This window comes from Apis laboriosa, unplaced genomic scaffold (genome assembly GCF_014066325.1).
Source record: "Apis laboriosa isolate Shangri-la unplaced genomic scaffold, ASM1406632v1 scaffold22_cov146, whole genome shotgun sequence".
Taxonomy (NCBI): domain Eukaryota; kingdom Metazoa; phylum Arthropoda; class Insecta; order Hymenoptera; family Apidae; genus Apis; species Apis laboriosa.
This window is the reverse complement of record NW_025222414.1, coordinates 69,302-95,502: the sequence shown is the minus strand read 5'-3', so window position 1 is coordinate 95,502 and position 26,201 is coordinate 69,302. Positions and strand designations below refer to the sequence as shown.

The 26,201-nt window shown below is 37.1% G+C and overlaps 1 protein-coding gene across 4 annotated transcripts in view; it reads left to right on the top strand.

Annotated features, from left to right (window-relative positions):
- The window catches only part of LOC122713137 (lachesin), a 218,036-nt gene that overhangs the window by 139,208 nt on the left and 52,627 nt on the right, over positions 1-26,201 (top strand). For all 4 annotated transcript variants that reach the window (XR_006346453.1, XM_043933348.1, XM_043933346.1 and 1 more), the window contains exon 2: positions 14,410-14,504. Coding sequence is in view for 3 of the 4 variants with exons in the window: in XM_043933348.1 (XP_043789283.1) it covers positions 14,410-14,504 (95 nt within the window). In the remaining variant the exon portion in view is untranslated. The remainder of the gene's footprint in view (positions 1-14,409; positions 14,505-26,201) is intronic.

Below are 26,201 nucleotides of genomic sequence, written 5' to 3'. Positions count from 1 at the left end.
AAAATTAAATGCGTATCGCTGTCGGATAAATTGTAGGAGGATAGAAAGTCGTAAAAGTCGTCGTATATGTCGCCTCATAAAGAATTTATATCTCGCGTAAATGTGGAAGATGTTTTAACAGAGTTCGTAATAATTATCCGATTGATAAAAAGGAGAATCTCTCGATATAAGTTAGATCTTTCGATGCTTTGTAAGTGGTGCAGCTCGATGATAAGCGAAATATTTTCGTTATTAATTTTAGTAGAATTGAGAAGTATTTATAGTTGATTATTGAAAATTTCGTCTGTAAGTAGTGTAGCTCGATGATAAGTGATCTTCGTTGAAATATTTTTGTTATTAATTTTAATAGCGATTGAAAATTCATCTGTAAGTAGTATAGCTTGACAATATGTGATCTTTAAATAGAATTGAGAAGTATTCATAGTCAATTTTTGAAAATTCCGTCTGTAAGTAATTTAGCTCGATGATAAGTGATCTTCGTTGAAATATTTTTGTTATTAATTTTAATAGCGATTAAAAATTCGTCTGCAAGTAGTATAGCTCAATGATAAGTAATCTTCGTTGAAATATTTTTGTTATTAATTTTAATAGCGATTGAAAATTCGTCTGCAAGTAGTGTAGCTCGACAATATGTGATTTTCGTTAATAAAATAGAGAAATATTTATCAATATTAATTATCAATATTAAATATTTTCAATCGATTGTTGAAAATTCCGTCTATAAGTAGTGTAGTTCGATGATGATCTTCGTTGAAATATTTTTGTTACTAATTTGTACAGTGGCGAGAATTTTATTTATTGTCGAGTATAAATTTATATACATTTATATACATTTAGAAATTATAATATTCAAAATAATAATAATCATTTCATCCGAACGTTAAACCGTACAAAAGTTATATTTTCGCAAGAGAGAAATTCAATGAATACATCATTCCCGTTACGCTTGCAAGATAATCACGACTGAAACACTATATATACTATATAGGAACGAGTTCTTAACGGTTGCGAGAAAGTTTGCAACCCATTGTGCCTCTACGTACCTCTACGGGAGAAGTTAGTTCCTGCCTCGCGGTTGAACGTTCAACTTCTAGATTTAGCCAATAATCGTGCTTAATAATTACGAATCATCGATAACAGATAATGAATTCGATCGAGTGGCCGATACGAGGATTTAAAACGTTTATAAACCCCAAACGTCCCTCCCCCCGTCTTTTCAATTCTCGCGGATGACTAATTATCGAGCCACACTACTGAAATAATTATTAAAAGAGGGGAAACGATAAGATATATATTCGAGTAAGTAAAAATGAAACGGTGCAATTCATTGTTATTTCTTCTCCAGAGAGAAGTAAACCACCAGAGAGAGCGAGAGAGAGAGAGAGGGAGAGAGAGAGAGAGAGAGGAAGAGAGGGCACCATTATAAATTGTCTATCCTTGGAGAACCGGCACAGTCATTTGTCTCATATTTTTCATACCTTTCTATTTTTGCAAAGCGCAATTTATCACGGTGACAATGGGTTGCGTTACGACGCGTTATACGAATACGTTTCGTACCCGCCATATTCGTTTCACGTTGAAACGGGTCCATTAAAACCACATATCGGACTAATTAAAAAGTGATTACTATATTATCATCCGCTTATCTACCACCCCCGGGATCGTGGGGGCGCAGAATAAGTTTCTCAGAGTGGCAAGAGGGAGGAAAGAAAGCCGGTTGTTTTTTGTTGTTGGGCTAACAGTCGTTAGGGATGCAACCGTTCCCTCGACTGTGGAAAGTGGAAAGAAACTTGGTCGTGGTTGGTAATGCTATGCTAATGACGCGAGATGAGAAAAAAGGGGGAAGAGGAGGGAGGAGGGGGGGCAGACGATCAGAGAGAAATGGCGGCGCGAGTTAAATATGAGGAGATTCGAAGGTAAAAGTGGGTCGTGATTGATTAAATTTTGATCGTCGCTTCTTTTTCTTTTTTTTTTCTTTTTCCAGATATCCTTTCCTTCCCCATTCCTTTCGCATTCATCGCTTGTTTGAAAAATTGCATAAGATCAATTCTTATGCCGATTACACGCGAATATGAATATATATTTAAATAACACGAAACGAAGATAAAGGTAAGGTCTTTATTTCTTCATTTGCGCTCGTAAAAATACGAATTTGCATATAAATTACACGCGATGATAATCATATTAGGTTAGGTTGCCGTGTACCGTTTAATGGAAAGCATACCAGTTTCCAAGAAATGACACGCATTAATTCTTAAAAAAAAAAAAAAAAAAAGAATAGTCGGAGAATAATAGGAAGAGGTGTAAAAACGGTTGGTTTCCTTCGCGAAATTACTCGATATTACTCGTTTTTCCAACTTTTATATCGCTCCCCGTCTCGCGTTATTATCCCTCCGCGAATTTCAACCTTTCTTCCTTTCTTTCTTTCTTTCACGAAACGCTCGATCCGTTACAAGATTTTCCTCTTACTCACTCTTGTCACTCCGTTCCATCGTATTGATCATGTAATATCCTCTAAGCGTGGTTTTACATATATATATATATCTATGTACGTACATCCTATCTCTATTCCATTACCATTTTCTCAGGGACCAAAATTTCACCGGGTAATCCCGCCTAGTTCTCAGCCCAAAATTACGTCATTGTATAATATATGACCGAGAAATTGATTCTCTCGCTACGTCTCATTTCGCCGCAATTATTTTATGAGCAGCCTCGTCCGCGTATCTTGTTCACGATTCCCCTCGTTCCGTCCAATTCCGGTAATTATTTCTATATTTCACCGTTGAATTCACAATTCAACACTTTATCCTTCCGGATGAGATGGAAACTGGATAAAGCTGAAATACCAATCGTTACAAGCGTATACAAAAAAGGAAGGGAATAATAAAAGGAGAAAAATTTATATATATATATATATAATTTTTCGCCACGACGATGAAAAAAAAAAAATAACAAATTGATCCATGCTGTGGAAAATGGAACGGAAGTCCGTCGATTTCCCTCCTTTCCCTCCATTCCAATGGAGAATGGGGGAGAACGGAGAGCGTGGAAACGAAAGAGAAAGGAATTCCATCGCGGGGGGATGGGAAATCGTGGTCCATGAAAATATTGCTCGATTAACCGTTAATGATCTTGCGTGGAACAGCAAGTGGTGGTGAATGACTTTAACATCGGTGTCCCTCGACCGGCAAAAAGGCGCATCGGCCGGAAAGGAATTTCGAAAGGAGGAAGCGCACCGATTTTCCCATTTTTCGAAATTTATGAAAATCGGTCGACCGAGTCCGAGCCCGAGTCGAGTCGAGTCGAGTCGAGGGAAATATAACGTATTGTACGAATTCGACGTGGCTTGCCGAGTATATACGTGTAATACGTCGCACACGCGCTTGTGTGTCGCGAGCAAGAAATGGTGGATTTATTACGCGGAGGGAGGGAGGGATAGAAAAATCGAGGCGAAGTCTCGATTCCATTCCGCCAGATTTAACGCGTATCCCTTGCAGCACGTTGTTCAATCGATGCGGATCGACGAGGATGGATAAAGTTGAGGACGAGTATATCGAAACGAGACGAACGATTCGATCGTTTAAACAAATTTGTAATGCGAGTGAAATTTTTTGGAAAATAAAACATATTGTTATCGGTTCATTTTATATATTTGTATCCATGTGCTTGTGAATTCTTCCTGCCTCGTTAAATGGATAAAGGAACAAGGAAAGTTGATCCTTTGAAATTTAATCAAGGGATGGCACGATCCAAGACGTAAAATTTAATTTCAAATTTGCACACATTGTTCGATCGATGGATTGGAACAAGGAAGATGGATAATGTTAAGTGTTTTTTTTTTTTTTTTTGTAGTTATCTATATTGAGAAGCAGAGACGAGAAACGAGACGAAAGAGCAAATTATATAATAGGAATGAAATTTTTGGAAATTAAAAATATCGATACTTCGATGCTATCGGTTCTCTTATTTTATATCCGTACTTGTGAATTTTTCTGTTTCGTTAAATGGATAAAGGAACAAAGTTAATCCCTTTTGAAATTTAATCAAGAGATGTGTCGTACCCAAGACGTAAAATTTAATTTTCGAATCAGTCGAGAATAAAATGGTAAATTAAAAAATATCTATAGTTTGTTAAAGCGATAGTTTTTCTAGGATATAATACAATTTGCAACAAATAACTTTCAAAATTAAATTCTACACGAATGTTTCAAATATTTTATGCAATCAAAATCAATAACGTATTGTTATTTTATTACGGGATAAAGATATTCTTGGCAAGTAATCAAATAAGATTTCTCGAAATCTAAGAAGCTTAACCAAATCTATTTTCTATTACGTTCTTCAACTTCCGATCCAAGTATTTTATTTATACATTGCAAGTCCGTAAAAACCGCCGAAAATATCAATTTCAAGAAACAAGAAAGAGTAAAAAGGAATAAAAAATAACCCTCGCTTATCGTATCGAAAAGTTTTCTAAAAACTTCTAAAAAAAAAAAAAAATCTCAGAAATCAGAAATTTCGATACCCCCACAATATTATTTATATCCAATTTTTTTGTATGGATTCCTCTTCTTTCCTTCAATGGACCAGTCTATCTACACATCGAGACAGATATCGAGAGATATCTGAAAAGAAAATTAGAAAATTTATTTTCCTCGACTTCCAACAACACATATCCACATAAAATAATATATATATATTATATAATATATTGTATATATATAATATAATATATATATGTATAATATATAATATATTGTGTGTATGTTTTTTTCTTTTTTTTAAATTATTATATATTATATATTATATATATATGTGTATATATGTATATATATGTGTGTGTGTGTGTTTTTTCTTTTTTTTAAATTATTATATATTATATATTATATATTATTATTATTATATATATATATATAAATCGAAGAAAAAAGAAAATGGAGGCCGTTACGCGCGAAATAGCCGAATATTGCCCAACTTCGTCCATTCAACACCGGTGAACTTGAAAAGACAGGAGGGGGGCCCTCCGGTGTCAGCGAGGCAGGTGACAGCGCCTCGAAAGCCCAAGTGGCCAAAATAAATAGACCGACACCGGAGCGGCGGGAAACGTGAGGTCGTTTCTGGTGCATGAAAGTGTAAACCCGGGTAACAAAGTGTGTCCCGGCACGAAATGCAATCTGTTACGAGCATCACACGCTGTTTCTTTGCCAACACATCCCGCCGCCAATAAACCAAGAAACGTGGCGACAAGTGATATCCCTTATATCCCGCGTCTTCGTCCGCGTTTTAGGATTAAGGGGGAAGCGACAGGCCCGTGTAATCGATCGACGTCGCCCCCTTTCTTTCTCGAAATTCGACCATTTCCTTCTCCGTTCGCCGCGATTTCGATCGAAACGTTTCGTTTTATCCACGGTTACCGACTCGGCCGTATTTTGATTTTTTTTACGCGCGATTTCGCTCGTCTCCTGTTTTTTTTTTTTTTTTTTTTTTTTTTTTTTTTTTGCGCGGGGACCAAGGGTTTCATATATTTTTTTTTCTTTTTTGTTTTTTTCAACGCGCGTCAGATTTTTCCCCCTCCCCACAAGCTGTACCGGATCTCGATGGAATATCAATACGGATATTGCGGGCTGGATAAAGTGAAGTGAAACATTGGAGGGGGGGAAGAACATTGGGGGGAGAGGAAGGGAATCGAAGCGGTGAAAATTAAAAAATTGCATTCCTTCCTCTACCGTTTTTCTGTCGTCTGTCCTCTGGTCATCTTTCTCCTCCTGAATCTTAACAAATTTTTGCGTGCAAGCGTGAGACAAAAACGTAAGAAATTCTTTTTTCTTTTTTTTTTTCTCAAACTCATTCTATAAGGTTAATTTAAAAATTTTAGGTATTATGAAAGTAGATGTGTGTTTAAACGTGGTCGATTTGGAAAATTACGATGTGATTTCGGCGTGGACAAAGAGTGGAGGGGGAAGAATAATTCTCGTCGCGCGTGTTACGTGCGGTGGAAACGAAAAAAGAAGAGAGAAAGAGAGAGAGGAAAAAAAAAAGTCTTTGTTTTCGCGTTTCTCATTCCAAGTGGAACGAGTTTTCAACGAGTCGCAATCGCGCATACATGGAAACTCGTGCAATTAGTTTTTTGCTTATCGCCGTCGATGTTTCCCTTCCGTTGCGGCGCGCGTGTTCCTTTCTTTCTTCTTTTCTTCCTCCCTCTCTCTCTCTCTCTCTCTCTCTCTCTCTCTCTCTCTCTCTTCTCTTTTCTTTTTTTTCTTTCTGTAAATTCGCCTATTAGCCCTGTGGTGTACCTTCGTCTATCGTGTAACCCCTCTTCACTAATGTATTCGAGCCTCTGGTAATTATGCGACTCATATTTGCGGCTATATAATATCCGGGCCGGTGGCGGTGCGTTTAATGTTCCTTAAAATTAATGGAATCCCACCGTTGCTTATAATTTAAGGGTTTTAATATCCCATGTAATCTCTTTCTACTCCTGTCCCATTTAATTTTTTGACTTTTTTCCCTCCCCCCACCCCCTTCCTTCTCTCAACCATATGAAAATAGAAACTCGAATTACAATTGTCGACGACCGCGCCGAAAATAAAATTAATAAAAAAATAAAATTAATTTTACCAAAAATAAAATTAAATATTAAATTAAATATTAAACTATTTGTTAAATAACGCTTGGAAAGCGATGACTTTTTATTCGTCGTTGCGCGAACGAAAATTTCTTAACACGTTGAGAACTGCCATGCGTCACCCATATTCGTGATAGCAAAAGTTCTCATTGGACCTCACTCGTATTCGGATGACGTTTATTTGATTTACTTATGAACGATATTCGTAGGTATTTGGAAAGATGATTTGGAGAATTTCGAGAATGTCGTCTTCTTTTCGAATTTTCGTACGAATTCGTATCTTTTTATTCGTATTTTTTTTTTTTGTTCTCTTTAATTAAATCCCCGAATCGGGGGGAGGGAAAAAAAATATCGAACGTTATTTCGAATTGGAAAAAGATTCTTGACGATTCGGCGCGCATAAAGCGAATATGGAACATCGATTCGAATGGACCCATTACGGCCGCGCTACACGTCACGTATGTACGAAGTAATTTAACGTGTTTTCAATGCCGGTGACGTACAGACTTTGTTAACTTGACAAGTGAATAAGTGTTCTCGTTTACGTTTATGCGCGGACAATGTAATAAACCAACTTCATATTTCTCGCGCGGGGAGGGCCGCGTATTGCCAATATCGAACAATGAGACCGATTAACGCATCAAAATCGTGCGAAACCATTGTCGAACGTTCAATTTTCCAATTCTGATCGTCTTTGCTTGGGAAAAAAAAAAAAATATAGAATCGATCCCTTCGTTCGTCAAATTTATCATTTTTGTGCATTTTTCCTCTCTTCGAGAGGAATCCAAAATTTTAATAGAATCGAATAAAGCTATTTCCATAATTTATTGTTCAGCGTTTTAACAAGTAATCGCTTAAAGTAACTTTATTCGTAATTAAATTTTTAACCAGTCACTCTTTCAACAGGTTAATGCACCGAACTTATTTAAATCAAAACGAAAGGCGCGTTCGTTTGAAAAAAAATGGCGACGTTTCTTAAGAATCTCCTTTTTTTGCGATTTTCGTCCATGCTGACACGAAACGAATTTTTGAATAAAAAAGAGGGGAGCTAATTACGATCTCGATAATTCATTGTCTTAACAAGTAATTACCTAAAATAATTTTATTCGTAACTAAATTTTTAACCAGCCACTCTTTCAACAGGTTAATGCACCGAATTTACTTAAATCAAAATGAAAGGCGCGTTTGAAAAAAAAATGGCGACGTTTCTTAAGAATTTCCTTTCTTTTATTCGTGATTTGCGTCCATGCTGATGGAAGGCACGAAACGAATTTTTGGATAAAAAAGATCGAAAGAGGAAAGCTAATTACGATCTCGTGGCTACTTCGATATTCATTGTCTTAACAACAAGTAATTACCTAAAATGATTTTATTGGTAATTAAATTTTTAACTAGTCACTGTTTTAACAGGTTAATGCACCGAACTATTTAAATTGTTGAGCAAACGGAAGACGCATTTGTTCGAAAAAAAAAATGGCGACGTTTCTTAGAATTTTTTATTCGCGATTTCTTTTATTCGCAATTTGTATCCATGCGATGGAATACACGAAGCGGATCGAAACAAGTTTTTGGATAAAAAAGATCGAAAAAGGAAAGCTAATTACGAGGTCTCATGGTTACTTCGATAATTCATTATTTTAACAAGTAATTATCTAAAATAATTTTATTCATAATTAAATTTTTAACCAGTCATTCTTTCAACAGGTTAATGCACCGAATTTACTTAAATCAAAACGAAAGACGCGTTCGTTCGAAAAAAAATGGCGACGTTTCTTAAGAATCTCCTTTTTTACTCGCGATTTGCGTCCATGCTGATGGAAGACACGAAACGAATTTTTGAATAAAAAGAAGGGGAGCTAATTACGATTTCGATAATTCATTGTCTTAACAAGTAATTATCTAAAATAATTTTATTCGTAACTAAATTTTTAACCAGCCACTCTTTCAACAGGTTAATGCACCGAACTTATTTAAATTAAAACGAAATTAAAAGACGCGTTCGTTCGAAAAAAAATGGCGACGTTTCTTAAGAATCTCCTTTTTTACTCGCGATTTGCGTCCATGCTGATGGAAGGCACGAAACGAATTTTTGGATAAAAAAGATCGAAAGAGGAAAGCTAATTACGATCTCGTGGCTACTTCGATATTCATTGTCTTAACAAGTAATTACCTAAAATGATTTTATTGGTAATTAAATTTTTAACTAGTCACTCTTTTAACAGGTTAATGCACCGAACTATTTAAATCAAAACGAAAGATACGTTCGTTCTTCGCTGATGGAAGACACGAAACGAATTTTTGGATAAGAAAGATCGAAAGAGCAAGGGAGAGTTAATTACTCGAAGCAGAGAGAGAGAGAGAGGGAGAGAGAGAGAGAGAGAGAGAGAGAGAGGAAACGCGGAGGAGAGGGGCGGCTACAACACGGCGCTATTAACCCCTTCTTTTCGAAAACTCGCGCAAACCGTTCACGTAACCGTTAATTGCGTAAGAAACATTTCCATTCCCGGCCTGTGTTTAGTCAATGGCTGTTTGCTTAATTGGAGAAACGTAGCTTCCAAGTGAAGCAATTAATGCGCGTAAATGGGAAAAGTAATCGAGCGAGCGAAGGTCGCCGTTTAAATATTCGTCACTCGTTCAATCCTATTGGCTCTCGAATTCCCTCCCTCCCCTCCGTTTTTTTCAATACCCCTTTCCCCTTTGGGAACGATCAACTCCTCCCACGAAGATGGATAAAAAGAAGAGAAATTTTTCTCTTTTTTCAAGGACGCGAATGAATCTCGTCGTGATAGAAAAAATAGGATAAAGGAAAAACGAAAAGGAAAAGAAAAATTCGTTAAAAAACACCTTCCTTCCCCGTTGTAAATTGTAATTTCGAGAATATGGATATAGTTGAAGGTATATCATTATGTGGGAACAGAAAGATAAATGAAACAACGAGAAGAAGCGCGCTCCCTCTGGAAGCGAAACTGATTGCCTTGTAGAGGCCTCGTTCTCCAAATATCCGCGGATTTGAGGCGGAAAGCCGCGTTTAAAAGAAAGGAACAAAAAAAAAAAAAAATTTCCCGACAACGTTTGCGAGAGGAGGAGGAGGAGGAGTGAAATAATTCCTTCCTTCCATTCACGCGTCCTCGTTTGCGCGTACACCGTGTTGTTTCGTGTTACTCGGAAATTTATAAAGTTTTTCACATTTGGAAAAAATGTGGCCAACCCTCCCTCGCCTTCGTTTCCCCAAAGTTAGCCAACATTTTTTATAGAAAATTTACGATAAACGCGTTATAAAAAAAAAAAAAAAAAGAAAAAGAAGAAAGAAAAACTCGAAGCTTATTCTTCTTCGAAGAGAGAAAAAAAACCAAAACCTGAACACGTACGCATAAGAGAGAAAAATTTCGCGTAAAAATTCGCGATTCTCTGATCACCTGAAAGTTTGGACCTGAAAAAAAAAAATAATTCCTCCCGGAGATGCCATTTATTCCCTAAATACCATTTGTACGAATCGGCCGTAGTTGGATGGATAACCGCGTCATAACAATAAAGGGGGGAAGGAATGCGAGAAGGGAAAATCAGATTTGCGTGGTTCCGCGAGATTATTTTCACGGGGCGGAGGGGGGGAGGGGAGGGGAGGGGGAGAGGAGAAATCAGCGGAGATGCCGACGTGGACGTGGCAATGTCCTCCTTCCTTCGGCCACGTTTTATAATGCCGGAAAATAATAAGAATTTTCGTGTGCTTAGTCCCCCTTAGGGGGTGCTTACATCCCTATTTATGACGACAGTATCTCGGCCTCTTTATGCCAGCTGCCTTGCAAATATGCGCGGCTCGATCCGCCGACTCGCGGCGGCCCGCTATTTTCCCCTTCTCCCGCTTCTCCCCCTCGCCCGATTTTGTGGCAGAGGAGGAGAGAGAGGGGGGGGGGCGATAATGGAGACGAAGTTACGCATCTCGCGTTTTTCACCTCACCCTTCCCCTTCCTTCCTTCCTTCCTGTCTCCCTTAAACGATGATGACGAGAGACCGCGTAATCGGCCGATTTCCTCGGCCGGAATCACCGCCGAAATGACGAGATTTTCTCGAATCTCAGCGGTTTTCGTACGATATAGTATATCGTAGTACGAGCAACGCGAAATTTTAATTTTTACTCTCGTTGCTGATTTCGAGGTTACCAAAAATAATTTTGCTTTCTTGTGGAATGGCAATTATCCTTCCTCTCCCTCCTCGATATTCCCTCCATTTATTTTTGGGAAAAAGGGGTGATTAAAGAGATGGAGGAGGGAGCGAAATGAAGAGGTAACGCAAACGTCAGCTCAGCGAGGATGGACGAAATTGTTTCGAAGGGTGGACCGTAGAACTTTCGAAGAAGGGAAGAGAAGTTGGGGAAACTGTATAGCAATCCCCTAGTGGTAAACTTCATCTCGCCAATCACGAATCTGTGCACAAATATCGGTATCGAAGGAGGGAGATTCCATCTTTCCATACCATTTTACGTTTCTTCCTTGAACAGGGTTGAAAGCTCGCTTCGGATCGCGACAACACCGGATCCTTTTCATCTTCATTTATCTTCCCTCCCCCCTCAAGTTGGGAGACCCTCTGAGCGTCGTCCCTCTTCACACATTTGCCACACATTCACGACGAGGAGAGACCTTAGCAGGTTCGAGGCCACGAGGACACATATAGCATAATAACGAGGCATGAACATGGCGCGAACAACGCGGCCCGCTTTATTTCACCATTCCTGAAATATCTCGCGACCCTCTGAAATCACTTGCTAACTCTCGCCCTCTTCCTCCTCCTCCTCCTCCTCCTCCCCGTAATGCCTCTCTCTTCCTCGCATTCGCAACCGGCTTAATGCGCGGAACGGTAACTCATTCGAGACTCGTTCCATTCCCAGGGTGGAATGGATCTAACGTGGAGGAGAAACACGAAAATAGAATCTCTCCTCGATTTGTTGTCAACGTTGAGATAACGTTGGAACAACGTAGAACGTTGCTCGTTGGCGTAAGTTGTATGACGATAAGTTGTATGACGAGTATAGTGATTTTGGAATTTTTTTTTGGAAAGCAGGATGTCACGATATTTACGTAACCATTATTTGCCATTACTTTTTCCCCTTTTGATACGTTGGGCTAAATTGGGAGATTGATACGCGACACTAGCGCCACGTGACACATTAACTACTAATGGTTAGTTAAGACATTGCTTGCGCTCGATTTATTTAGATGCATTTCTATTTTTGAAAGTGGAACGCTTGAAATTGGATGAAATGGATGTATATTAATAGAGGAGCCCGAACAAGTTCTTTTCTTTTTTTTTTTTTTTTTCCACATTTTCTATATAAATTTCTCCGATGTAATAAAATCAATTCCCAAAAGGTGCCTATAAACGAGGAAAGAAATTTCAGGGAGGGAGTATCTAAAAACTGTATCTATCCACTGGTCTATTCTTATGGGGGATGCAGTGTGCAAAACGAAGCCATTTCGTGACAGCCGATCTATCAAACCAACCTAGATCGAGACTTTTAATACGCTGGAATTTCCCGCGAGAGCAAACCTCCTCCCCTCCCTCCCCTCCCGCGCCACCCACCAGGGTTGGATAGGCACGTACAATGGAATTATGGTTCCCCTATGTTCCCATTACTATGCCATCTACGTTATGCGTCTCTCTATGCGCCCTTCCACTGTCTCCTTTCGCCGCCCTTAACGACGCCCTTCGCCGTTTTATGACCTTGGCAAATAATCTCCCTGTAACTGACCGTGTCTTCGCCCGGGGAGGCGAACGACCTTTGATCGATGCCACCACCATCCCTCCTAATGCCTCGATACGAGCGGCTGTTTACGGACCATTTTGTCACCCCATTGCGTTAAACCCCATTAACTTTTGCGAGTGTGTAAGATGGGCATGATACGATTTTATTTTAATTGCGAACTTCGAACGCGATCCCTTGCTTCCTAATTCCTCGATATCGAGCTGATCGAGTTGTGGCGATGGCTTACCATTTCGTTACCATTAACTTATTAACCTTTGTGAATTTATAAGGATATGATTCGATTTTATTTTTTAATCGGAAGATTAAAACTTTGGATCTTTCTCGCGGTATCTTTCTCCTCGAATGGTGCCATTTTGTTACCATTATCTCATTAACTTTTGTGAATTTATAGCAATATGATTCGATTTTATTTTAATCGAAGAATTAATACTTCGGTTCTTTTTTTCCTAGATGGTGCCATTTTGTTACCATTATCTCATTAACTTTTGTGAATTTATGGCAATATGATTCGATTTTATTTTAATCGAAGAATTAATACTTTGCGGTTCTTTTCTTCCTGGATGGTGCCATTTTGTTACCATTAATTTTTATAAATTTACGACAATATGATTCGATTTTATTTTAATTGGAGAATTAACACTTTGCGGTTCCTTTCTTCCTCCCTGGATGGCACTATTTTGTTACCATTGTCTCATTAACTTTGTGAATTTACGAGAATGTGATTCGATTTTATTTTAATCGGAGAATTAACACTTTCTTTTCTTCTTGGATGGTGCCATTTTTTTACCATTAATTTCATCTCATTAATTTTTGTGAATTTATTACGAGAATGTGATTCAATTTTATTTTAATCGAAGAATTAATATTTTGCAGTTTCTTTCTTCCTGGATAGTGCCATTTTGTTACCATTATCTCATTAACTTTTGTAAATTTACAACAATATGATTTGATTTTATTTTAATCGGATTGAACTTTGGATACAGTTCTTTTCTTGCTGGATGGCGCCATTGTTTTAATAATTTATTCGTCAATTTATAAAGATTTGATTTTATTTGAATTGGAAGATTTGACATTTTGGATCGAGAAAATCGAAGGGTGGATATTGATTTTTGATGAGTATGGTAAATATAATGAAATCTAAAATGTACACGTATCTTTTTTTTTTTTTTTTTTTGGAAAAGTTCAATAATCGTAGAATAGAAAATTTTTAGGATACGTTCGCGTGTTAATTGGGAAAAAGAATAGCGATGAAGAATTTATGCAGAACCACGAATATTGGAAAGTATTGATTTGATGTCGGTCTACATCGTTATTTTTATAAGATAATATAAATCTTGCAGTGGTCATATTATAAATAGTTGTTTGACCTGAAAATTTCTTTTATAATCTGACTAAATTGGGATGTCGACTGTAAAGATGATTGAACCGATACGATTTGGACTTTTATACGTAAAATCTATAAATATTTTTCTTTTCCTTCGACGTTGACAGTCTAATAAATACATTATTTCACGTTTTAAATAATAAAGTCAAGAGATTCGTAATTGAATCTCGATCGTAACGCGATTATCATCTTGGAAATTATTAATAATGCCCTAATGCATTGAAACGTAATTAACAAATTGTACAATTGTAGATTGTGAACGCACAGTCTGATATTCGTGCTCTTATAAAATTCCAATGAAGATTTTAAGATTAATTGACGGGAGAACATGACGGACCGTCTTATTCGATATTCAATGGAAACAATAAGGTATTGTCTTATACCAATTCACCGCAACTTTTTCCACCATTTTAAAAACAGTTCAGTTCAGACTTTCCCCCCTCGTATTTCTCATGTCTGATTTACTACACTATCGTCTCTATCCAAATTGACCATCGATTTTCGAACGATATTTAATTAAGGAAATATCGGATGATGAGTTTCATTGTATCAGATTCGAAACAATTTTTTTCTTTTTTTCATTTAAACTGTAATACCGAGCAGATGTTTTAACCGTGAAATTTTTCTTGGTTTTTTTAGATCCGAATTTCAAGGAACCAATTGCCAATGTAACTGCTCCAGTTGGAAGAGAAGCAATTTTGTCTTGCGTGGTTCAAGATTTAGCTGAATACAAAGTGAGTTTTTATTATATTTGTATTTGATCGGAACGAGTATTAATAACAATTGAGATAAATCGCAAGAGAAGAGAAGATTATCGTAAGAAATTTCTACGTATTTTCTCACGTTTACAAGGGAATTAATTTTTTTTTTTTTTTTAATCTTTAGAATCTTTATATAGCAGAATTTTTTCTCATTCTCTCACCAACCTTCGACTACAACAGTCCACGAATAAACAGAAAGAGAAATTGCTTATTGAAATTTCTAAGTGATCTAAGTCTCCAAATCTAACTTATCCTAAACACCGTCACACTTCTGACAACATGACAAAACCAACAAAGAAGAACCTTGACTAACAAACATCTCAAAAAAAAAAACAATTATACATAATTACACCTCTCCAATCAAATCAACGATTCGTGACCCAAAATCGTGATCGACAATCGATATAAAAAATTTCACTCTCTTAAATCGATAAACGAAAACTTTTCCCTCCCTCTTCGTTCGATTCTTTATCCCTCGTTCTTGGAAAACTTGCGACTGGTAAAATAATAAGAAAGTATGTGCAGTTTGCACAATCCAATGCAAACAAACGTTCGACAAATGCTTCGATCCAAGTTTGAAACGCTTGTGGAAATCAAGGGGAGGGGGAGGGAACCGCAATTGGTAACCCTTTCCACGGTTAATACGGCTATCATTGGCAAAGATATTCGAAGATCCGTAATTTATAGATCCGGCGTAAATCCGGATTGGCAGCCTCAGCTCTCGAATTAGCCAAGATCGACGAGTTCTCGCGCTCTCGAAACGGCAAACACTCGGATCTTATCGGTTTCCAGAGACGGCATTCTTGCTTCCTCGTATCTCATTCTCCTAATTAGCGGCTTCCGAGAAGCCATTATTGGATTGGGAACGAATTTTCCAGCGCAACTTCCATTGATCCCGTTGCTCTAATTTGCAAGATAGACAACTCGTGACGTGGCACACCTTGATTGTTATACGATTCTGTAACAGGACAGAACTAACAGATTTCAGTGTTTCAGCGAAAGTAAAGTGAGAAGTAAGAAGTGAATACATAGATTGAAAATTATTAATGTTATAGAATTTAAAGTTCACTGAAATTTTATATATATATATATATGATTTCATTATTGAATGTTGTCAGCAACATTACTATTTCATAATTGGTAGCTATTCGTTTCTATTCGATACACGTATTTCAAATGTTTTATAAACAGATACGTGCAATCACGTATAATCAAATATATATCTATACCCGTATATATTTTATTTATCGTTTTCCACTGCCCAGTCAACAATTAAAACGATCAATTATCTAAAATTTGTTTATTATACATAGGAATAGATTAAAGAAGGGCAATTCGATCATGATAAATTTGTTTAAGATCGAGTTTCGATAGATATTTTTTTAGAGATCAAACCAGTTTTCTTCAGCTTTAAAATTTATCTTATTATATTATTCCTCCTCCGAGAAGAATCTCTCCGCTCACTTTCTCCAAATTTTCCTCGATCTTGTATACGAGTCGCATTAAATTTTACGAAACAACAACAACAACAACAACAACAACAGGAGAGAAGATTAAAATGGAGGCGCACGCGCAGATGGCCATTTCTTTTCATCATCAAGCCCCCGAAATTACACGAATAAAATCGACAGTCTTCCCGACTGTTTCCACCAGAAATATACATTTCCATTCGTCCGCGTAATTTTGTTAATTAATTAACTAACTGTTTCACTCTGTTGGACGGGAGGAACGAAGAGGGGGTTGGGAGGGGTTCGTTGAAACTCGAGAGATGGCCACGAGGATGGAGAGGGACATTCACGAAAGAAGAGAAGGAGGAAGAGGAGGAAGAGAGAAAAAAAGAAAACAGAAAAGAAAGAGAAGAGGGGGAGGAGAGAGAGAGAGAGAGAGAGAGAGAGAGAGAGAGAGAGAGAGAGAGAGAGAGAAATTCACTTAACTTTTTCGTGGCCGTTTAACGAGGTCAACGGGTTAAACAACCTTCCTCTGGATGTCTATGCTCTAGATTCCTTTTTGCCTTCACCCAGTACTTCCAGTAATACCTATCTCCCTCCCCCCCCCCCTCCTTCTTTCCACTCCTCCTCCCTCAAAGGAGTCCACGTTTGAAAATATCAGTAGCCGGTTTTTAAGTAATGGATTTCAATTAAGAAGGGAGATGAAATATCAAGAAAATCGTCGAGAGAGATCCATTCACCCATTCCGGTCTCCTCGATTTCTTTCAGCCCTCGCTTTCGAGGGGAGAGAGAGGAGGCGAGGGACAGAGAAACAATTACGGTTCGCAAAGAGACGGGACACTTGTGTTTTTTCTTTTTTCTTTTTTTTTTTTTTAAAATGACATCGGCCTTCGCTGTTAAAACGTTAATTACTTTTATTTGAGAGAAAAAAAAGATTACCGACCTCCGACGAGTGAAGGCTGTTGAAGAGCCGCCGGATGAAAAATCACGAATGCTGCTCGGCTTCCCTTTTTCGGGCGTGGCAAAGAAGACGAAGGTTCCGATTAATTCCGAAGGAAAATTTCAGTTTGAAATGGACCGCGTTTAAACTCCCCCTCTGCCTTTTGTTTTTCCTTCGTCGAATCGAAAGTAAGGAAGGAAACTTGTTGAGCTCTGATATTTTCTTCTTCGATTCGATTTTTGGAGGAAAGGGTATTCCATATGGTAGCTTTTCAGCAATTCGATGTTCGGAGTTCTCGCGATGGACGATTAAAGTCGGCGTATCGTTGTGTGAAACGTAACTATGAAGATATTAATTTTTTCGAAGAGAAAGAAATCGAAGTGTATTTTTTAGTAATCGTTTGACTTCGATTTACGAGAAGAAATATTTTGAAATATTTTTAGAATTATTATTTGGATTATGGTTTAAAGTTATTGAGAAAATGATTATACAGAGTGAATGATAATTAAAACATAAGCCTCGAAGGAAAAGATCTGTGATAGTCTTGGAAAAAAAATTCAAAGTTAATATTCTCGAGTGAGTGACCGAACAATGGAGGAAGATGTTTAAATTCTGCGATAAGGACATTCGTTAAATTTAAATGAATTATTCCTCTTAGGGATGATGGAGGGAGTAATTCTACTTTATCTATGCCTCGTCTCAAATATTTCCAGAGTAACACGTCTTCTTCTGTCAAATAATTATACATTCCGGTTAATATTTGCAGAATTTCATTGCGAAACGAAAATTACCTAAAATATTCAGGCGAATCTCTTTTGTACAATTGGGGCTTCGTTTTAACCGACTTGCCTTTCACACCAGATGCTTTGAAGCTAACTAATACGATCCTCCGCCTGTTTCAACTAGTTTCACGTATCGCACGAAACCTCCATTATCACGTTTTCGCGTTTAAAAGAGACAGGTCACGTTTCTCGATACGAAACGAGCCTCGTAGATTCGACGCTTTTTTTCTTTTTCTCTTTTTTCCTTTTTTTTTTTTTTTTCAGTCGTATCACGAATCATGTTCGAAGTTCATAGTTCTGAGAGAGAGAGAGAGAGAAAAAAAAGAAAGAATATATTTTCCATTTTACAATCCCCTAAAAATTATTCCAGCTTCCCCCCGTCTCTTCCCTCTCCAAAACTCTCTCCGTTCTCCGTTGAATACCGAGAAGAAAAAAACTTGTTAGTGCCAGAAGCAGAGAATATATTGTGCGCGAGGAATAACTTCCGATTACAGTTTCGACAGATTTTTGTTTCGCGCCGCTGTCACCGGACGCGAACTCTCTCCGCGCGTTGTCCGCGTGGAAAAAACGTTTTTCCCATGCACAAAGGATACACCCTCTTAATTTGCAATTCCGTCTTTATCGACGTTTGTCAGCGACGACCAATCAAAACCGACGTCTCTAAATCCAATATAATTTCTAAATAAACCGTCTCGATCAAGAACGAACAAGAATTCCAAGGATCAACGATTTCTCGATACTTCGTTCGAAGGGAGAACATTTATCAATATAAATAATATCCCTCGTGGATATTTAACGAAGGAATTTCACCACTCGACTTTGAAGAGAGACAGAGAAAAAAAAAAAGAGAAATAAAATCCAATAGCAAGAAACATTAGCAGCAGCACTCTCCTCCTATTTAAAGAACAAAATCCAATTGCAAGAAACGAGTTTGAACCGGCGTACCAGCGGCAGCAGCATCAGTAGCAGCAGCAACCCTCTTTTATTTAAAAAAAAAAAAAACTTCAATTGCAACGAAGTTAATTCCATCTTCCAGCTTGTAACGCTATCTTCTTCTATCTTTATATATATATATATATATTCCACATTCTCGGCTCGATTTCATCGAGTGGATTAAGCTCGTTTCAAGCTCGAAGATCATCCCTCGGTATTGAAAAGTATATTCGTCTGGCCGTGAGTCGCGTGGCATGAAATTCAAATGGACGTATTTACAGGGGGAGGTGGACCAACCACGTTATAACATTCTTCTCGAAGGATGTGTGAGGGGCATGTGAGGAGGGAAGGCGCGTGGAATAATCGGGCCGTTTATAAGCCGGCTGCCGCCGTGCCTTAATCTTCGGGAGGAGGGGGAGGAGGGTCGTGCATTAAGATGACGAATAACGGGTGCAACATGGCGGAAATTTGACAGGGTCGGGATCTCGACGGATAACGACATCTATCCGCTATCATTTCGCCAATTTACTGTGTAATTCGTAATGCAAATGTTAATGGCCCCAGTGAAACACACGGGCAACCGGCCCGGTCCGGCGTATTATATTGATCCTCCTGATCGATATGCCACAGGAAACCGGTTAATATTATATGGGTAGGGTAATTTATAGCGATCGATATTCCCAATGTTTATACGTATGATTATTCGAATAGGAATGAATTTAGAGTTTTCCGTTTAATCGCGTTTAATCTCGTGGTGAATCTCGTATTCGCGTGTTCGTCGCTCGAAACGTTGGTGTGGTTAATTTTTAAACGTTTCTTTTCTTTTCTTTTTATTTTCATGTATCGATGCTCGTATATATATATATATATGATTTTTGAACTTTTTTCATTCTTCAATACGTTTGGTAGAATACGTTTTAGATTGGATTCTACCTACAATTTTTCTCTCCAATCACGTGAAAACGCATTCACGTGGGCGGTTTGAGTGCAATTCATGCGTTTGAAATGGAAGGGAGGGGAAAAATTTTTATTTCATCCAACGAAAGAGATTCGAAACGCGTACAAGGGGAAACTGCCGCTCTTCCCCTCCCCTTCCCCTCCACTCTGTTTTCGAAAAGCAGTCGTAAGCTCGTGAGCGGAGTCATCGTATCCTTGAAACGCAATATATTCGAGCAATCAATTTTTTTTTTTGCTCAAAATAAATAAAACGAATTATCTTTTAATTAACGAGGAATTCTTTTCTCCTCAGGAAACGGATACCTTTGAACGATACGTATTTCGAATAAACTTTCGAAAAAAAAAAAAAGAGTACTTTAAAAGTATTCGAAACTCGTCGTTTCGAAATAAATTACAAAATGGCGACAGGCTTTAAACCAGCGCGATCCTTAAACGCTCCTTAAAACGTTTCGATTAAGTCGAAAATTGGATGGACGATTTTCAATGAATTTTTCATTCGAGCGACTCTTTCTTCTTCTTCTTCTTCTTCTTTCTTCATAACGATCAAATTAATTCCGCAAACACGAGGCAAAATTGTCGGCTTCGAGTCGCGTGCGAATTTCCTAGCTATACGTATGTATTATACGTATCATAATGGAATAAGTAGAGGTATTCGGCCAGCGAGGAGACTTTGTTACTACTCTCAAGTATAATAGGTCGGGTCATAGCTTCTCCCGGGGTTTACGCTTCTGTCGGGGTGGGTATCACCGTGCTTTGAATTTTAATTGCCAAGTTTAGGGCGTTCAGTGAATAGAGGGCGTTAACCAACGATCCTCGTTCATTCACCAATACACGTCCTCGATTCCACTCGATTGTCCTTTGCTTATCCAAAAATCCATTCTGGTGTTCGCGTTGCAAAATTAGATTTGGAAAAGAAGAAATTTACGACACCCTTCCTCTCTTCCATCGGGATAAGGGGATCGTATTTTCGAGTTTTTGGTGGTCGTTGCTCTTCCTTGCTACTCAGACTTTTTCTCAGACTCCTCTCCCCTGCCTCGAGTTAATCTCAACAACGGTTCGATCAACAAATCTCGAAATTAAATTTGCGCCATTCCATGCTCGATTCAATGGGTTGCATCATCTCCCCGAATCAATCCTTATTCGCAAACATCGTCTTCGTTTCTGGCTCGAACCCCCGAAGGCGGTTCGACTCGTCGGTTTTCGGATTAATCATGCCTCTCTGCAAGCAACGACGCATCCGTTAATCCGAGACCAACGATTCAACCGTTTCCCCAGCTCGATCTATCGTCACGTTATATAATGACAAACGCCTCTGATTAAACGCAAAACCGTTTAAAATAATTCGCTCGGATGCTCAGAAACGCTCAGTTTCGATTGTTCCTCGTTCGAATTCCTCATCTGTGCCCGTTGTTCTTGCTAATTACTATTCTTTTTAACTTGTATTTTTCGCGTCTCGTTTATGGCTCGAGTTATTATTATTCTTAGCTGGGAAAGAAAGAGGTGGGTCGTTAAATAAATTTTTTCTTTTTTCGCAGATTTTCTTTCTATATGTTTTCCAATTTAAATCGTTCGCATGATTCGCTCGAAAGTCGCTGCCTATATCGACGTTACGATCGATCTTTATCCCGTTATATTTCCAAGTTTAAACTTGTAACGATGAAAGCTCTTAAAATTGATTTCGATATTTCTTTTGTGTAATAAAACAATTGATTAAACGCATCGTTTTTTCGTATCCATATCTGCCCTTTGTAACCGAAGTTGATAAATATCAACGTTTTATGCAACGTTTAACACTCCGCTTTTATCTTGTATTCCTTTCCTCTCTATGTATAATAATTCCTACTCTTCAACAACATTTGAACTAATTCATCGAACGAATATCCCTTATTTGCATCGAAAAATCAATTTAATTAGGAACGAATNTTAAAAAAAAAAAAAAAAGAAAAATCAATTTAATTAGCAACGAATTAAGGAGTTATCTTCGAAAAAGAAGAAAAAGAGAAGAAAAAGAAAAAGGAATAATAATTCCTACTCTTCAACAACATTTGAACTAACTCATCGAACGAATATCCTTCGTCGCTCATTCGCGCCAAAAAAATAAAATCCAATTTAATTACAGGCGAAATCAAAGCGTCATCTTCGAAAAATAAGAAAAAGAAAGAAAGAGAGATAGAAAGGGACAAGAGGAAATTCATCAATATCACAGTCGTTAAAGGGATACGTCGTGAAACTGCGCGAAATGTACCACTCGTGGAATGTAACCGTCTCTAACAAACTCTAACAAAACTTTGCCGCAACGAGTTTCTTCGGGGCGAGCGAGTCCCTGCTTGGACCGAGGAGAGTTAGTTTTCTCCGTGGGTGGTTAACGTTCGAGGGGCTCGCCTCGCTAATTTCGAATCGATTGGGGGTCAACGAAAAAATTTTGCCAGGAATTCGTTTGAGCAAAATAAACGGAGGAAGAGCAATATCGTGATCGCCGTGATCGATGTATAAATATTTACAAATTGCTTGTATATTTGTGTCGGGGGAAGAGGGGGATGAAGAGGAGGGAGAATGTTTGGATTCTCTTTCGCTTCGAAATAACGTCGTATATGAGCGTTGTCCCCGTGAAGATTCGTGAAAGGAAAATTTTTATGAAAATGTCACGGGTTTTCGTGGAATAACCAAGATTGGAATAAAGTAGAGCAAAGTGGAAAGTAGATATTATCGTTTGATCGAAAGGAGAAAATAAATTGGTAAAGGAGTTGATAAATTGGTTTCGAGGAGAATTTTTGTTTTTGCTTTTATTTCTTGAAGGTGTGCTTATTATTTGCAGTTTTTGATGAACGAAATATATATGTTAAAGAAACTTGTTAAGAGAAAGTAGGAGAAAATTTCAAGATCATGTCAAGAAAATTTGAGAACGATTCATCAATTTATACAATAGTTATAATACGTTTATTATGTGTACGCGTTATTAATAGGTTACAATAATATTCGAACGCTTGTTGATATATGTAAGCCAGTTTTTACATATTTAAGCCAGAAATATAAACACTGGCTTAAATATACGTTCAGTCGATGTCGAGCTATCGTTCCATTAACAGTAACGTAAAAGCGTGCGTAATATTCAAAATGAATACGAAAATTCGTGTGAAATAGAAAAGTGTGAAACTGTTCTTCGGCTGTGCAAGAATGGGAAATCGTATAGTGGGATAGCAAAGATTGCGAACAGAAGTAAATTCTACGGTACGTTGAATCATAAAATAAAGGAACAGTCGCGAGCAAAACTCGTTCAGGTCGAACAAGAAAGAGAGGAAAAAATTATTATTCGCGAAGTATAAAATATACTGCATATATGAAACGTTCGAATATTTTTGTAACCTATTAATAGCGCGTGTATATATTATAACTATTATTACAAATTGGTGAGTCATTTTCAAATTTTGCTTGACATCTTCAAATTTCTCTTCTACTATACTCTATATTCCCTCGTTGTCGTTTCGAATATCTATTAATAGCGTGTATATAATAAACCTATTACAATTACTGCTATTGGTGAATCGTTTTCAAATTTTGCTTGACACGATCTTCAGATTTCCCTCCTACTATATTTCCTCATTGTCTTTTAGTTTCTTCAGTATATCATTTCGTTCATCAAAAATTGCAAATGTAAAGCATTCGAATATTTTTGTAACTTATTAATAGCTTATATATATTATAACTATTGCTACAAATTGGTGAGTCATTTTCAAATTTTGCTTGACACGATCTTCAAATTTCCTTTCTACTATACACTATATTCCCTCGTTGTCTCTTAACAAGTTTCTTCGTATTATTCGTATATTCGTATATTATTTCATTCATTATATATTATACATTATATTTCCTCATTGTTTTTTAGTTTCTTCATCGTATATCATTTCGTTCATCAAAAATTGCAAATGTAAAGCATTCGAATACTTTTGTAACATATTAATAGCTTATATATATTATAACTATTGCTACAAATTGGTGAGTCATTTTCAAATTTTGCTTGACACGATCTTCAAATTTCCTTTCTACTATACACTATATTCCCTCGTTGTCTCTTAACAAGTTTCTTCGTATTATTCGTATATTCGTATATTATTTCATTCATTATATATTATACATTATATTTCCTCATTGTTTTTTAGTTTCTTCAACGTATATCATTTCGTTCATCAAAAATTGCAAATGTAAAGCATTCGAATACTTTTGTAACATATTAATAGCTTATATATATTATAACTATTGCTACAAATTGGTGAGTCATTTTCAAATTTTGCTTGACACGATCTTCAAATTTTCCTTCTACTATATTCCCTCGTTGTCTCTTAACAAGTTTCTTCAATCGTATGTCATTTCGTTCATCAAAAATTGCAAATGTAAAGCATTCGAATATTTTTGTAACCTATTAATAGCTTATATATATTATAACTATTGCTACAAATTGGTGAGTCATTTTCAAATTTTGCTTGACACAATCTTCAAATTTTCCTTCTACTATATTCCCTCGTTGTCTCTTAACAAGTTTCTTCAATCATATATCATTTCGTTCATCAAAAATTGCAAATGTAAAGCATTCGAATACTTTTGTAACATATTAATAGCTTATATATATTATAACTTATTGCTACAAATTGGTGAGTCATTTTCAAATTTTGCTTGATACGATCTTCAAATTTCCTTTCTACTATACACTATATTCCCTCGTTGTCTCTTAACAAGTTTCTTCGTATTATTCGTATATTCGTATATTATTTCATTCATTATATATTATACATTATATTTCCTCATTGTCTTTTAGTTTCTTCAACGTATATCATTTCGTTCATCAAAAATTGCAAATAAAGCGTTCGAATACTTTTGTAACCTATTAATAGCATATATATAATAAATGTATTACAACTACTGCTACAAATTGGTGAATCGTTTTCAAATTTTGCTTGACACGATCTTCAGATTTCTCTCCTATACACTCCTCATTGTCTCTTAACAAATTTCTTTAATTTTATCTCTTTTATATTATTTCGTTCATCAAAAATTGTGCATAAATGTAAGCATTGAAATACTCTCGTTACCGCTGCAGATGGATTTTTCGATCGAGACGTAACGATGAAATGTTATAAATTTTTTTTTTTTTTTTTTCCTTCTGTTCATTCAGGAATCGAAACCATCGAGTTTCACAGGGGGAGTAAGAGTTTAACCGATTTGTAACGTAAACGAAACAATTGCCTTTCTCGAATTTGTGAAATGTTTGCAATTATGACGGAGGGGAAAAAAGAAAAAGAAAAAAGGATAAATTTTCCAACGGTTGCAATTACGAATGTAGTAATGGAATTTTGTTTCCAGTCCCGCGGGACAAATATGCATTTAGATCGAACATTAGCGGAGAAATTAGCTGATCTTTATCCTTTGTAGAACAACGTATATAAGTGGAACGGCGGGAATGCTCATTGGAGGAGATAAAGCGAATAGAGAGAAGGAAGTGCATAAAGTAGATGGGAGATTGAAACAGTTCTAATTCCACTTTCCGATATACCCTCTCCCCCCCTCCCCCTGTGCTAAAGCAACGACACAATTTCTCTGTAAAAGAGGAAGCATTTCTTTCCCCGCCTGATCGAAATTTGAGAAAGGAAAAAAAAAAAGAAAGAAAGAAAGAAAGAAAGAAAGAAAGGAAGAAAATATTCGACGATTTCACTTTCGATCCAACATAATAAAGAATAAAGAATACTTACAAACTCTTGCATATCAAAAGAAATAAGATAACGCGAGACCGTATAACTTATTTTTACCTTTGTAATCTCCCATAATGAGATTAAACTCTACAATATGGCTGCCATACGGTTCAAAACCATCTTCGACTTGTTTCGATATTATACCCTCCGATATGTACAACTGTGCGCTTCAACTGTGCACTAACGCGTTACTATTCATTTCATTCCTTCCCCTTTTGTGCGAACCCATCTCTCGCTCCCGGAGAAAACGAAGCAATTTAGAAAATTATATAACGTGAAATCGCGATGCAGATAAAGAGAGAGACAGAGAGAGAGAGAGAGAGACAGAGAGAGAGAGAGAGATAAAGATGATGTAAAAATAGCGAAAACGTTAAAATACACGAGGCTAGTGGTGCTTTACCGTCTCGTTTAACCGGGATAACATTTTTTTACGACTCGCCTTGTATAAACGGTTAGCCGTGGATACGCGCGTAAGACGCAACGTTAATAACAAACTGGAATATTTGCCCGTACGATGCATCACCTCGAATCACTTTCTTTTTACTTACTCGGATTTTTTAGCGTGCGCAGTCATCGATGATCGCCAGAAAGAAGAAGAAAAATACATATCTTTTATCTTTTATATACTATAAGAAAACTCGAATCACGAATTCGTGAGAAAAAAAGAGGAAAAAGCGTGGAAAAATTTTATTTATTATTTTCGAGGAGGAATTAGGAATTCGTGCTCATTGCTCGCCACGCGTACGCGAATGTAATAATAATAAAATGTATTTGATTCGAGAAATGAATTTCAATTGGAAACGTTCGTCATTTATATACAAGATCCTTGGGACAAATTTGTTTTAAATCCAGCCAGGGAGCACGAGGTA